General features: G+C 45.9%; 1 protein-coding gene across 1 annotated transcript in view; it reads left to right on the top strand.

The window, feature by feature from the left end:
* LOC113834026 (molybdenum cofactor sulfurase-like) overlaps positions 1–15,950 on the top strand; it is a 51,321-nt gene that overhangs the window by 12,313 nt on the left and 23,058 nt on the right. Inside the window, 5 exon segments of the mRNA XM_027400589.2 lie at positions 1,321–1,962; positions 6,248–6,324; positions 8,872–9,071; positions 10,776–10,892; positions 13,444–13,872. Coding sequence (XP_027256390.1) covers positions 1,321–1,962; positions 6,248–6,324; positions 8,872–9,071; positions 10,776–10,892; positions 13,444–13,872 — 1,465 coding nt within the window.

Raw genomic sequence — 15,950 nt, 5'->3', positions numbered from 1 at the left:
ATGCATGAGAACCAGTTTCTGATAAATGATCTCCAAATGGTATAGGTTACTTAAACAAACAAAATTCAGGTTATTTCAAATTTGAAAGTGGTATCAGTTTTAGATCAGGATGCCTATAGTAAAAGCAATGCAAAACAGGATGTTTAAAATTCATTGTGATAGGGGCTAGTGAGATGGCTCAGAGGTTAAGAGAGCTTACTACTCTTGCAGAGGACCTGGGTTTGGTTCCCAGCTCCCACGAGGTGGCTCCTAACTATCTATAATGAATTCTTGGGAATCTGATGCCTCCTGTCCTCCATGGACACCTGCACACACATGGTGCACTTAATATATCCAGGCAAACAATAAGAAAATAATAAATGAATAAATATCTTTTAAAAATTCATTGTGATAGAGTAAGAGGAAGTACAAAGATGAAGGTGTTCTCAAATAATAGGTTGTTAGAGATTTAAAACATTTTTTAGATTTATTTATTTATTTGATGTGTATGAGTGCTTTGGCCACATGTATATATGTGCATTATGTTCATGCCTCATGCACACAGAGGTCAGAAGAGGGTGTTAGGACCCTTGGAACTGGAGTTACAGATGGTTGTGAGCTACCAGGTAGGTGCTGGGAATCAAATCCCAGTCTTCTTTAGAAGCAAGAAATGCTTTAAAATGCTGAGTCATCTTTCCAGTCACCTTACAGATTTAAAAAATGTAATTCATTTATTAAGAAGGTCTGTTCCTGCACCTGAGGGCTCTCTGGAGCTTACTATATATGCTGGCGATCTTCCTTCCTTCCTTCCTTCCTTCCTTCCTTCCTTCCTTCCTTCCTTCCTTCCTTCCTTCCTTTCTCTCTGTCTCCATCTCTCCTGTCTCTTTCTTTCTGAGACAGGGTCTTGTGTTTCTGAACTCACTAGATTGCTGAGGATGTCCTTGAACTTATCATCTTCCTGCTTCCATCTCCTACATTCTGGGATTGCAGGATACAGTGCCATCTTGGGTTTATGAAATACTTGGGACTGATCCCAGGGCTCTTGGGTTTTAGGCAAGCTTCTCCTTCAGCTCTATGCTTTAGATTTCTGCTGTGTCTAAGCAGAGAAGGGACTCCAGAGGTAAGAAGTTGAAATTTGATCTTTTCAAGAATCCAAGGTTATGATTAGCCAAATGAAAAGTTCAAGGCCAGCCTATAATGTATGACTTCCTCTACTCTGCCTTAACTACAAAGCTGTGACTTAGTGTCTCTGAAGGTGAGCTGTCCTACTGAGTAGACATACAACTTGGAAACATTCTGCACGGAGCAGAGACACAGCTGTGACAGTGTGCTTCTTTCCAGGATCCTGGCTCACTTTCACACCAATCCAGAGGACTACAGCGTGATCTTCACAGCTGGGAGTACAGCTGCTCTCAGGCTGGTGGCAGAGGCATTTCCGTGGGTGTCCCGGACCCCAGAGAACAGTGGGAGTCACTTCTGTTACCTCACTGATAACCACACCTCTGTGGTGGGAATGAGGAAGGTGGCTTCATCCATGGATGTCACATCCACCCCAGTCAAGCCGGAGGACATGTGGTCAGCAGAGGAAAGGGGTGCTGGAGCCTGTGACCCTGACTGTCAGCTGCCACACCTCTTCTGTTACCCAGCTCAGAGTAACTTTTCAGGCACCAGATACCCACTGTCATGGATAGAGGAGGTCAAATGTGGGCGGAGGAGCCCTGTGAGTGTGCCTGGGAGGTGGTTTGTGCTGCTGGATGCGGCCTCCTATGTCAGCACCTCTCCCTTGGACCTGTCAGCTCACCAGCCTGACTTTGTCCCCATCTCCTTCTATAAGATCTTTGGGCTTCCCACAGGCCTGGGTGCTCTGCTAGTCAGTAAGCAGATGGTGCCTCTGCTGAGGAAAGGCTACTTCGGAGGAGGGACTGCAGCTGCCTACCTTGCAGGAGAAGACTTTTACATCCCTCGGACATCGGTGGCAGAAAGGTAACCTTACTGTCGTATGTGTAACAGGCAGGCTGGCATGTGTGACCCATAAGATTGTGCAAGCAGAAGCCAGGTCTGGAACCCAGGTCAAGGGAGTTTGGTGTCACCGTAGGACAGTCTGGGGCTGGGCTCAGATCTGGGAGGCAGAGATCAGCTGGGTGGCTCTATGAACTCTGCACTGCACTGACCTCTGCAGCTTCTTCACCCTGGTGGAGGAGCAGATCTGCAGATAAGAGCTTCTAGAGGAAGGACTGAAAAGCTCGTGGGAAGATAAGAGCAGTGGATCCAGGCTTTGGCCTGGTGAGAGATGACAGTGATCAACGGTGATCTTAAAAGGTGCTATTCTGTGCGCATGTGCAAGCAGTTCAAAACAAAATCGCTTTCCCAACAGCTAGAGTGAACTCTGCTAAACTCCTCAGCAAGGATTAACTGAATCCAAACCCAAAACCTGGGGAGCAGTGTTGGTGGCAACCTCTGTGAGCCAGGTTGAAAGTGCTTACCCAAAACACCAAGGACAGGCTACCACTTGCCTTCCTGGTCTGTGGCCTTTTCCTCAGGCTGCAGGGCAGGCTGTGTGGCCTTGCTGAGCACCTTCCCAATGGGGGAAGGCGGGACCCAACATAGCTACTGATGAAGGGGACACCATGGGGTTGTGGTAAGGAACTAGTTACCCAACTGGCCTGAGCAGGCCTGCTGGGGGGGAAGGTGGCTCAGATTCACACCCTACACCCAGCGTCCGGGTGCAGATTCAGGGAACCTTCTGGTGGTAGAGTCAGGGTTACTTATAAGGCTTGTTACGAGGATGCAGAGATGTGGGATTGTTCCCTGCACAGCTGCTGTGGCTGCATGTGGCTTGACCACTCAGAAACTACACTCTTTTGTGTAAACAAATAGACATCAGAACGTATTAGGAGGTGGTTGGAAATAACTTCCATTTAGGGTTTCTCCAGAGTGAATATTTTAATATAGAATTGTAAGTCTGTGTGATGACAGACTTATGCCAGCCCTTGGGATGTGGAGGCAGGAGGATTTCAGTTTAAGGTCATCCTTAGCAACATAGAGAAATTGAGACCAGCCAAGGCTATAGGAGACCCGTCTCAAGAGAAAAACAACAACAAAAAACCAAAATAAAACACCCTCTTATGGTGATATATTATTTATGATTTATTAAACCTTGCCTGAAGATCAGAGAAGCAAAGCATCCAAGCCAGTAGATCTTACCTCTATCCAGCTGAAATGGCAATCCTGTCCCCCGAATCCTCAGAGGCGAAAGCTCTCAGTTCCTGTCTCCTACTGCCTTTTATTCCTTTCTCTACACAGCCATATCCTCCTTTTTCCACCTCTCTAGTGCTGGGATCAAAGGCACAAACTCTGTTATTCTTCACTCTTGTGTAGTTTAGGGTGGCCTTGAACTCAAAGAGATCCATCTGTCTGTCTCCCCAGTCCTGGGATTAAAGATGTGTGCTACTACTGTCTAGTTTCTATAGCTAACTAGTGTGGCTGGCTTTGCAAGTTGGTCTCCAGAGGCTGTATTAGATAACATTAGGGACACCATGACTAAGGCAGCTTATAGAAGAAAGCATTTAGTTGGGGCTGGCTTACAGTTTCAGAAGGTTAGCTCGTGATCATCATGGCAAGATGTATGGTGGCAGGAAGCAGGCATGGCACAGGAGCAGTAGCTGAGAGCTTACACCTTATCTTCAAATGAGACCTGGTCTGGCATTTGAAACCTCAAAGCCCACCTCCAATGGCACACCTCCTCCGATGAGGCCACGCCTCCTAATCCTTTCCAAATAGCTCCACCAAAGGGGACCAAGCATTCAAATATATGGGCCTATGGGGAAGTTCTCATTCAAACCACCACACAATGTAAATTAAAAATAGGACAAAGACACACTATGATTTAATCTGGTGTCCTAGTTAGGGTTTTATTTCAGGGAAGAGACACCATGACCACGGCAACTCTTATAAAGGAAAACATTTTATTGTGGCTGGCTTACAGTTCAGAGGTTCAGTCCATTATAGTCATGGTGAGAAGCATGGCAGCATGCAGGCAGACATGGTGCTGGAGAAGGAGCAGAGAGTTCTACATCTTGACCCACAGGCAGCAGGAAATGTCAGTGACACACTGGCCAGGTTTGAGCTTCTGAGACCTCAAAGCCCACTCCCTAGTGACATACCAACTCCAACAAGGCAGCCATACCTCCTAATAGTGCCACTCCCTATGGGCCTTTGGGGACCATTTTTACTCAAATCTCCACATCTGGTTAACTAGGGGACCTGAAGGCCTGGAGATATGGAGTAGCTCACGGGGGCAGATACAGGAGGGCTGGCTGGGCTGAATCGGACCATGTTCCTTTGGTTTGGATGGCTTTGTTTTAGGCAGAGCATACCTAGGTGTCCAGAGAGCAGATGGTGTTGCTTGTCTTTTTAAGCCCATCTCTGCAAGCCCTAGAGTAGAACTGGAAATGAAAAGTTCAATACATAGGCGTATCGATGACGGGTGAAGGAACCATGTTTTCATGCTTCTAGATCTTACAGTTTAGTACACGGCTGCTGCTGCCAGCCACCCTTCATCTGGATGTTTGTGGAAGTCTCCCGACATTGCCCTTGTAGAGCCCTTCTTCAGTGATCACCTCTCTCTCTCAACTGGATCACAAAACCCAGATTTGTGGTGATATATTATTTATGATTTATTAAAGCTTGCCTGAGGATTCAGAAAGCAAAGTCAGCCACAAGCTATAGAGCTAGGCGGTGGTGGCAGGACTCAGGATTAAGAGGTAGACGGATCTCTGTCAGTTCAAGGCCACACTGACTACACGAAATTGATCCAGTCCTAAAAGAAACAGCTTACACAATGGTGATCTCAGCACCTGGGAGCACACACCTTTTGCCTCTGAGGATTTGTGGGGACAGGATTGCCATTTCAGATGGGTAGAGTTAAGATCTACTGGTTTGGCTGCTTTGCTTCTCTGATCTTCAGCTTGAAGCTTGAACCTCAATATCTGTCTTTGGGTCTTTTATTTTTCATGTTACACAGATTAGTGTCTACATTGCTCAGCAGCTGAGGGTAACCTTGAGCTTTTCATCCTCCTGACCCCACCTTGGTGCTGTAGATTTTGATAATGTCATGTTAGAGCCATCCAGCTTTTCTGCCTCATGTCACATCTGCTTCTTTGATGATGTCCTGCCACTGATCTGCTGGTGTCCTGACACTCCTGGGACTGTGCTAGACTTCTGTGAGGGACCATGCAGATTCCCTTTCTCTGCAGAATGCCATTTCCCTTGGAAACTCAGGTTGAAACCTCTCCTTCTGTCTTCTACTTAGCCTCCACTTAAACTTTCATCAGAGAGGCCTCATCTTGGCTACACCTCTGCGTTTGCTCTTATCTGCCTCGTGACAGCTGCTTGCTTTCTCTGCCTGTGTTTGCTGAACCTTGTTTGATGTTTTATAGACCATGATGCTGTGGGAAAAGGAACTTGCTTGTCAGTTCACTTCTGTGTGCTTAGCACCTGGAACAGTGCCTGAGGCATAGTGAACTGTCAGAGATGAGTTAATGATATGCTGATGAAGTTAATGATTTTGAAATGTAAACATAACAAACATTTGACAATAAAGAAAGTTAACATCTTTGATAGTAATGAGATCTTCATATTTAATCCAACCTGTGCTTCTGTACATTTTGGAATAGAGACTCCTTTGTCAAGAGCCTCAGAGGAGCTCCCTTGACTTGATGCCCTGTCTGTGGTACCCTCTTGCGGTCAGAGTACAATATTTCAAGAGTTTGTGGCTAATTTTGTCCAAATCCTCCTGAGATTTGCAAAGTGCATCTCATTCATGTTTCAAGGCAGTGACAGTGTCCTCTGTCACCACTGCAGCTCACCGTAGGAAGTCTGAAGTAGTTTGAAAGGCAGCCAGGTGGGGCTTGGCATGCAAAACTCCTCTCATGGTAGGGAGAGCTGGTTTTCTTTTCTTTCTTTATATTTTCCTTCTTTCTTTCTCTTTGGTTTTTTGAGACCTGGTTTCTCTGTGCAGTCTTGGAGCCTGTCCTGGAACTCAATTTATAGGTCAGGCTGGCCTCCAACTCACGGAGATCTGCCTGTTTCTGCCTCCTGAGTGCTGGGATTAAAGGTGTGCACCACCACTGCTGGTGAGAGCTGGTTTTATAAGGCCACAGAAGGGCGCTCTTAACAGACCATCACTCAGCCTATGCCTGACTGCCCTCACCCAGCACAGAAGCATGTGGATTGTGTTGGCCAAGGCTTGATACCTTGTTCTCTACAGGTTTGAAGATGGCACTATCTCGTTCCTTGATATAATAGCATTGAAACATGGATTTGATGCACTGGAGCACCTCACAGGTTAGTGAACGTAGCTTTGTTGCCTTCGTGCTTGAGGGATCCCGGGTGTAAGTGCAGTGAAGGAGACAAGGTCTGTGGAAGTGAGCAGCATGTGCTAAGTAGCTAGAGTCTCCATGCAGTGAAGTCAGTGTCTCAGGGCACTCAGGAGGGATTGGGAGGGTTGGTTTTCATTCTCCAGCTACAACTACATTTTAACAGAGGTCATTTCAGAGCTGAAGACTAATAGCTGTGCATAGTGGAGGCATGGTCCTGGGTCTCTGGGCTGGGTGAGGTTTTATCAACCCTTACCTGCCTGGATTCTCTCTATAGTCCCACAGGGGAGCTGCTGACAAACCCATATTGCCCAACAGTGGAGTGGTTGCTCGGCAAGCATGTTAGTCAGGGTTCTCTAGAGTAACAGAACTTACAGGATGAATCCCTCTATCTATATAGAAAGACAGATTTATTAGAATGACTTACAGGCTGCCATCCAGCTAATAATCCAACAATGGCTGGCTGTGAATGGAAAGTCCAAGAATCCAGTAGTTGTTCACTCAATGAGGCTGGATGTCTCAGCTGGTCTTCAGTATATGCTGGAATCCTGAAGAAGTAGCCTCTAATGCCAGTGAAGGATTGGACTTGCTGGCAAGGTGAGGGCAAACAAAAGCAGACAGGTAAAGAGCAAGCAGGCAAAGAGGTTCCAACAGAACCTCAAGATCTATTAGAAGTTGACCATTCTGCTTCAAATTAAGCAAAAATCCCTCACTGGCATACCCTTCATTTTGGTATTTTAGGTAATTCCAGATATAGTCAAGTTGACAACCAAGAACAGCCATCACAGAAATATTGAATGCCTTCCCAGTCTGGCAAGCTGGTCCCAGAGAGAGAGAGACCCAGTCCGTAATAATGCCTGACGTTAAGCTCCTGGACACTCTTTCTTTTACCAGATTTTGTATGATGCATGCTCTTTTCTGACAAAAGTTCTAGTGACTGAGACACTGGCAGATGCCACTCCTCTTCCTATTGGGATGAGCATAAAAGCATATGACTGGAGTAGATTATGTTTGGTGAGCCAGGCATCACCTGGTGTGCTATGCTCTTGGGAATTCTTTCTGGAGCTTTTAGATCTATGTGGCATGACTATTATCATTCAGTGTGTGTGTGTGTGTGTGTGTGTGTGTGTGTGTGTGTGTGTCCATCCATGTGAGCTTGTATGTGTGTGCTTGTGTGGTTTTGTGTAAGAGAGAAAGTTTCTGGATATGTTCTCTCTCTCTCCCTGGGCTGAGGCAGAGTCTGTTGTTCCCTTCCTGCTGCTGCATTGTGTACTCTAGGCTAGTTAGCCTGAAACCTTCTGCAGATTCCCCAGTCACCACCTCCTGCCACACTGCAGCAGTGCTGGGATTACAGATGCATGCCACTGCAGCTGGCTTTTTACATGGGTTCCAGGCATCAAATTCAGACCAGCAAGCCTGTGTGTGCTCAGCAAGTGCTTTTACCCATTGGGCCATCCCGATTCTCCTCACATCTGTACAGGGGTCACCACTGGTCATATCCAAAACATTTTCATCATTTCAAACTGAAGTGATATTCATTAAACAGCTTCCCTTCTCTCCGATCCCTGAGTGACCCCTAATCTACTTTCTGTCTGAATGAATTTGCCTGTTCAAGACACTTTTTTAAGATATAAAAGGCATGATAATACAATATTATCAATAATTTTGCTTAGCATGTTTTCATCCATTTGGCAACAGGTAGCCTTAATATAGTGGGAAATTACCAATATGGAGTCAGGTAGAAATATAAGGGTATTTAATAGGGGAAAGCCTTACTTACAGAGCGACCTAGCCAGCCAGCAGTCTGTACAGCAAGAAGCAAAGTGAAACCGAAAGAGCAAACGTAACGTCACTCTGACCATACCCTCACAAGCGTGGTCAGGCACACCTGTAGCCAGCCCCTAAGTAGGCGTGGCTACAGCTTCCCCTACACCTTAATTGCTGGGCATTATGTTAAAACAATTTAACCATTAAGAACAAAAAGGTAATTTAACCATTAAGGGCAAAAATGCTAAAAACATTACATACTTTTTTGCCACTGACTAACAAAGGGTCTAAATAACTGAATGTTGTTTAAGTAACTCTATGTAACTACAAATATATATGTATATGACTATGTCTACTTGCAAGAATTCCTCGGGAAATGTTCCATTAAAAACAACAAAGACAACAGTGCCAACTTTGGGGCTGAAGAGATGGCTCATTGGTTAAGAGTACTGCTTTCTCTTCCAGAGGACCTAGATTCAATCCCAAGCACCCACGTGGCAGCTCACAACTGTTTCTAATTTCAATTATAGGGAATCACACTCCCTCTTCTGGCTTTTTGCAGGTACTACACACTTGGTACACAGACAAAACAAGGCAAAATGCTAAAAATACATCAACTTTGTCATAAGGACAGCTATAGTTTAAGACATTAATTGGAGATCTGGGTTGTCCAGTTGTAATAAACATGTCTTAGACAGGAATGAGCGATTTGTGTGTGAAATCAGTGTCTCTGTGTTTTCATCCCTAGGTGGCATGGAGAACATACAACAGCACACCTTTGCTCTGGCACAGTATACTCACTCTGCCCTGTCTTCCCTCTGCTACCCCAATGGAGCCCCTGTGGTGCGGATTTACAGTGATTCCGAGTTCAGCAGTCCTGATGTCCAGGGTCCAATCATCAATTTTAATGTGCTGGATGATTGTGGGAGCATCATTGGCTACTCCCAGGTGGAATTTTGATTCATCTTTTTTTGTGTGAGGAAGGGTCTCACTCTAGCCCAGGCTGACCTTGTACTCACACTAATCCTCCCGTGTCTGCCTCCTCAGTACTGGAATTACAAGTGTTAGCCACTATACTTGGCTCAAGTCATGAGGTCCAACTCTTCCTATATTCATTATACTGGCTCTTTTATACCAGAAATAGTCTTGTCTAAACTTGGAAGCTTTTCTGACTCTTGAAATCTCTTTAGAAGTCCTCAGAAGGAGCTGTGAGAAAGCCCAGGCTCTGTGGGAGAACCTCACTCAAAGGCACTTGTCTGTTTGTTTATTTATAGTCTCATGTAGCCAAGGTTGGGTGTAGAACTCACTGTATAGCCATGGGTGACCTGGAACTCAATCTTTCTGCCAACTTGCCTGAATGGGAAGGCACCTAAAACCGATAGAAAAGCAGTATAGTCAGGACACCACAGCTGAGGTCACTTCAGGTAGCCCAGCAATACATCAGACCACATCACAGCATCATATTTCTGCCTTTGTCTATGCATGTGATGACTTCAAAGGATTTGTAGGCTGCTTAAGAGCAGTTCCTGTGAAACACCCTCTGAATGGATTTTTTTTCCCCAATGGGAAAAGAGTGAAACTACTTTGCAGGTAGGTTAAGGGCTAGAGTCAGAACAGACTCAGCTAACAGTTAAAGCTGTAAGATGCTGCTTATCTCCCCTGAACATCCTAGAACAAGTGAATCTTCGTTACACTACAAACAAAATCTACTCTGGAGGCTGAGAGCTGGAGAATTCTTGAGCCCCGTTTAGGATCAGTCTGTGCACACCCCATAGCCTCCAGGGGGCAGAAGAGAGTCATAACACCTGGACTGAACCTAAAGTAGAAATTAGAATATGGGCATAGATGCCATATAACCTCCATATGATGCTTGTGACACAGGCTGTGAGCCAAGCTGGTGCTACCCAGAACAGCACCTCACTGGGGCCTGTTCTGTGGTCAGACCCTGTGGTGGTCAGTGTGAAGGAGCTGACAATGGTTCCAGCTCTATTCACTGTTATTCTGAGACTCACTGGGAACACACAGGCTCTTAACTTAGACTTTGGGTTGAATTTGATATTTTCTCAAGCACACTTGTGCCATTCAATTGGATAAACTCTGACTTCTAGGACACTTTATAAGATGTTGACTAAACCTGTATATTCTTATATCAGTTACTTTTCTCGTCACAATGATAAAATACTTGGCTAAAGCCATTTCAGGTAGTGGGTGGTTCTCACTCACAGAGTAAGTGATATGGTCTATCACTAAGACAAGGGAATGGTTGGTGGCTGACAGCTCCACGGTGGCAGGGATTTGTAACTGGGCGCCTCACCTCCTTACTGTTCAGCAGGAGGAGGGACTAAATTGTAACTTCAAAGGTTCACAAATTAGTGGCTTACTTCCTCAGTGAGACCCCACCTACCAATGGTCCCACAACTTTCCAGAACACCACCGACAGCTGAGGACTAAGTCTTCAAGCACATGAGCCCCGGTGGTATTTTTACACCTTTAACATAACAGCCATGAAATTTAGAGCAAGGTACAGACTCAGATCACCCCGCCTCTTTTTGTTAGGAAAGAGAGGTTTAATGTTGTTCAGAATTCTGTTCTGGGGAATCACAGCAAAACTAGACATTTCTGACACTGATTCTATGTCACCTTTATCCCCAGGTAGACAAAATGGCCAGCCTGTACAACATCCACCTGAGGACTGGCTGCTTCTGTAATCTGGGGGCCTGCCAGAGGCACCTGGGGCTAAGTGACGAGATGGTTAAGAAACATTTCCAGGTTAGTACAAGAGCCTCTAGTCCACACAAACTGCAGTCAAGCAAGACTGTGTGGTGACTGGTCATTGAGGCTGGTGGAGGCTGCTTCTTCAGCTTGCCAGGCTCATTCCATGGATGGACCAAAAGGAAAAGGTGCTGGTAAAATAGAAAATACTTGAAGTTATTAGCTCTGTGGAAGTTATAAGCTCTTTGAGAGTAATTTTTAAAATTACCCTGTTTGTGTATGTGTGTGTGTGTGTGTGTGTGCGTGCGTGCGTGCGTGCGTGCGTGCGTGCGTGCGTGCGTGCGTGCGTGCGTGTGTGTGTGTGTGTGTGTGTGTGTGTGTGTGTACATGTGCTACAGCATGTGTAGAAGTCAGAGGACAGCTTGTTGAAGTTGGTTATCTCCTATCATGTAGGTCCTGGAGATCAAATATAGTTTTTTTGGCTTGGTGCTAAGTACCTTTACCAAATGAATTATCTCACTGGCCCAAGGTTAAAAATGTAACCAAAAAGAGCTATTAGTGAGGGACTTTTGACTTCACACCCTTGCCCAATTCACTCTTCCTTGGGTACAATTTCCTAACTGACATTAGCCTCCTTCCAGGCTGGGAGTTGTTGGTGGAACTCGTCCTGTCTCCCAGAATCCTCACTCTCCCCTTTTCTCCTGGGGTGGAGGTTTTTCACTCAGGGAACATATGGCCTATTTTGAACTATTTTGCAAGAATAGTTTCTCAATATTGTGATAAAACATCCACTGACATTGATTTACCTGGGAGGAGTTACTCGCTTAGCTCATGATCTCAGGGGTTCAGTCAATAGTCACTTGGCCCCAGTGCTTGGGCAGAGCATCTTGGAGTGGGTATGGCAGAGGAGAGATACTCACTTGGTAACTGACTGGGTGGTAGAAAGCATATAACAAGAAAGGACTCAAAGTATTTGCTACAGTGACCTGCTTCCTATAGTGGGGTCCACCTCTCAATTTTCCACAACCTCCCAGCTGGGGACCAAGTGTCAAACACAAGCATGTGTGTGTGTGTGTGTGTGTGTGTGTGTGTGTGTGCCCTTGCACTTTCCAACCATTAGTAACAATAGTTGCTAATTTGAGTTTCTCTTTCTTGACACTGAATATGCATGTGCTAGATCCCAGTTAACTATTATTATTATTATTATTATTATCATTATTATGTGTATATGCATGATATATATGAGGGCACATGTGGCACATTATACATGTGGAGGTTAGAGAACAACTTTTTTTTTTTTTTGGTTTTTTTGAGACAGGGTTTCTCTGTGGCTTTGGAGGCTGTCCTGGAACTAGCTCTTATAGACCAGGGTGGTCTCGAACTCACAGAGATCTGCCTGCTTCTGCCTCCCGAGTGCTGGGATTAAAGGCGTGCGCCACCACCAACGCCCCGCGGGAACATTTTACAGTTGGGTCTTTCCTTCCATCTTTGCATAGATTCCAGGGTTCAAATTCAGGTCACCAGGACTGTGTGGCAAGTGTTCTTAATCACTGAACCATCTCTCCAGCCTCTGAATTAGATTTTATTTTAAAAAAGAGGATGGGCCTACTGGGGGATGTGACCCTTGGTGGGTCAAACATACTCCAGTGGAAAGCCATATATCTAAGAGTAATATTGTACTTGTTAAGGGTTTTTTTCTTTTTTCTTTTTTCTTTTTAAAGGGGGTACCCAAAGTTAGTTGGGTAGGGAAGGGGGTGGATCTGAGAGGAGTGAGGGGAAGGGTGTGATTATGATTAATATATATTACAAGAATTTCTCAAAGAACTAATCAAAATGAGAAAAAATCATCTCCATCTGAGAGAGAGGAAGGTAGAGGGAGGGAGAGGAGGGAGGGGAGAGAGATGGAGGGAGGGGAGATGGAGAAAAGGAGAGAGAAGGCAGCAAAAGATGCACAGAACTCAACTGCTTGCAGCTCTGGCCATGGTTCTGGGTGGTGATGGAAGGCTGTGTCACATCTGTGTGGGTGATCAGTCTGTACTAGGTGTCTTGAGCATCTAATGCACACGCGTCCCATGACCAACGCCAGGCAGCTGGGTTTGGAGATGGAGCGCCTTTGCCTTCCCATCCTGGTACGGGCAGTTGAGCTGACCTGGGCCTTCAAGGGGCCATGGGCTGGCACTGCGGCCTTTCTCCTCTCCAAGGGCCTGCTGTCAGGATGTCAGCTTCCCTTTGATACTTAGAAAGGCTGTCTGGAAGTGGCCAGTGGGTGTTCTGCCTCACCCTGGGAAGACTGTGAAGTAGAGCCCTTGGTGCTTCTGAAACTTTGTCTGTTGAGCCCTTGGGAAAATGTTCCCCATGAAGCATTGCTGTTAATCTCTTTAAAGTAAATCCCTCCACATCAGCATCGGCTCCAAGACACAGTTAACTAAGGTGAGGCCCAGGCAGTGTGTCCCTGTGACTTCAGAGTAGGAATGGTTTCTCATGTACCCAGTAATTCTGACTTCCTGAGTTTATTTTAAAACGAATAAAACTTATTTTTATAACATTTTCCCAATCTATCCATGAAGCATGAGTTTCCCTGGCTGACTGACTATCTGGCTAATTCTAGGCTGGTCATGTCTGTGGAGATGATGTTGACATCATAGACGGACGGCCCACAGGTTCTGTGAGGATTTCCTTTGGATACATGTCCACACTAGAAGATGCCCAGGCCTTTCTCAGGTTCATCAGTGCTATCTGCCTTCGCTCACCCGGTGACCAGCCTGTTCCTCAAGCCAGCACCAGCAATGCTGGAGCTTTATCCTCAGAGAGTGACTGTCACTCACCTCAGGAAGGTGCCTGCACAGACCCTGCAGTTTCCAGTGACTCCCATCCTGCTGCAAATACTGTGGACTTGCTGTGCCTGTCTCTGAGTGAAGCCGGCAGCATCCTGCAGACCCTTCCAGAGAAAGCTGCAGGTGTCCCGAATGGGGACCTTGGGTCCCACATTGTCACCAACATATACCTTTACCCCATCAAATCCTGTGCTGCATTTGAGGTAAGGTCTTTACAGAAATGGCAGCCTAGTTCCTTTCCTTGAGCGCCATTTCTCCCCTCCCCCCACTTTTTTGAGGCAGTGTATTAGCACTTCTTTCCCCTTTTTGACAAGAAGTGAAATAGCAATGAAGGAAATGAAGAAAAGCAGGCGAAACTCAAAAGTCCATATGCTGTCATTGGAACAGCCATTTTCCTTCTGCCTCTCTTGATAGGAATGTTTACAGGGGTCTCCAGAGGACCCTGTTTCTGTGTGCAGATGGACACATGTGTGTATGGAAGTGTGTGTAGATGCATTTGCATACATGTGGATGATGATGTTAGGTGTCATTTCCTGGGTGCCTTCACCTTGATTTTTGAGACTGAGCCTCTCACTGGCCTGGATCTCTTGTAGTAGGTTTAATGGCTGGCCACCTGGACTTAGTCATTTTCCTATCTTCATCTCCACAGTGCTGGCATTACAAAAACATGCCACCACACCTCACATTTTTACCTAACGTTTTCCTGGGGACCTCACTCAGTTTGCTTGCACAGCAAACACTTCACCAACTGAGCCATCTCCCCAGCCTAGGCCAAATTGCCTGTGATGGCAGCTGGATGCTGCACTGGCTCTCTGCTGAAGCACTTGACAGGCCTTGCTTCATTAGAGGTCTAGTAACATTATCCCTAGGTCATCACCATGGAGCCCGAGGACACCGAGGTTAAACACCTTGTCTAGGTCACTTGCAAGAATTTGTATTTGGGTCTGTTGATCCAGGTTCACTCTCTCCGGTGATCTCTCTGCTTGGTCTTCCCTGTAGAAATAAACTGCAGTGGGTCATTTTGACCCATGGATTTTATATCAATGGAGTCAACCAACTGTGACTCTCAAATATTAGGGAAAACTACAGTTGTATTGATGCTCCCTAAGCAACATGAGAACTATTCACAACTATTGTGCCAGGTCACAGGCTTAGAGATAGAACATTTTACAGAGAGGATATGCACAGGTTACATGCAAACATAAGAAGGACGTGAACATCTACAGACCTGGGTGTTTTAGGGGATCCTGGAGGTAATCTATTGCAGACACTGAGTTACGTCACACATCTATAAACATGCTGTTATGGTGATCCTTGCATTGGGGGACAGATGGCTTGCCTTGGCTAGCAGCCTGCCTTAGTTACCTAAAAGATGGTCTTCCTTGTTGTGGCCAACCTGAGGCTGCAAAGATCCTAGACTCCTGAGTCTCTGGGATGGCAGAGTCTATGGATGACACAGTCTCTAGGATGACACAATCTCTGGCTTCTCTTAGGACATACAGAGATCAAGGCTGTTAATGGCCTGCCCTCCAGGGTGGTTCTATGGGAGCCTGGATGAAAAATGTCCCTCACAGGCTCATGTGTTTGAACATTTGTCCCCACCTGGTGACACTGATTTAGGACACTGTAGGATCCTTGGGAGGTGGACCCAACTGGAGGAAGTGGGTCTTGAGATTTTCAGCTCAACCCTGCTTCTGTCCTTTCATTGCTTCCTGGTCTGTGGAGATGTGAGCCAGCAGCTTCAGATGTCTGCCACCACCCTGCCTTCCCCACCACGATGGGCTGTACCCTCAAACCACGAGCCAAAACAAACTATTCCTCCTATAAGTTGCTTCCTATCAGGTATCTGGTCACAACAAGGAGAATAATGAACACATTGGGCACATGAGCTCCTTCAATCAGGACTCCACCTTTCGTTTTGTTTTTTTACAGATGGGTTGTGTTCATAGGTCAAGCACAGGAGGGACACTCCAGGACTCTGGGGCTGATAACGGTTGGCTTTTCCTTCAATCCATTCTCCAAGGAGCCTCAATCCTTTTGGTTGTGGACGGTGTTGGAACACACGATCTGGGCACATCAATGTGCTTTGTATTTAAATTCCATACAAATATGAACAATGAAGGTTTGCTGGTTGATTTTTATTACCAGCTTGCTGTGAACTAGAGTTACCCGGGCAGGGGAAACATCAGTGATGATTTGTCTAGATCAGGTTGGCCTGAGAGCACGTCTGTGGAGTGTTTTCTTCATTGCTAATTGAGGGGGGATGATCCACTCTAAATAT

This window comes from Cricetulus griseus, chromosome 2 (assembly GCF_003668045.3).
Source record: "Cricetulus griseus strain 17A/GY chromosome 2, alternate assembly CriGri-PICRH-1.0, whole genome shotgun sequence".
Lineage (NCBI taxonomy): Eukaryota > Metazoa > Chordata > Mammalia > Rodentia > Cricetidae > Cricetulus > Cricetulus griseus.
Note: the sequence above shows the minus strand (reverse complement) of the source record. Positions and strands in the feature narration are given on the sequence as shown.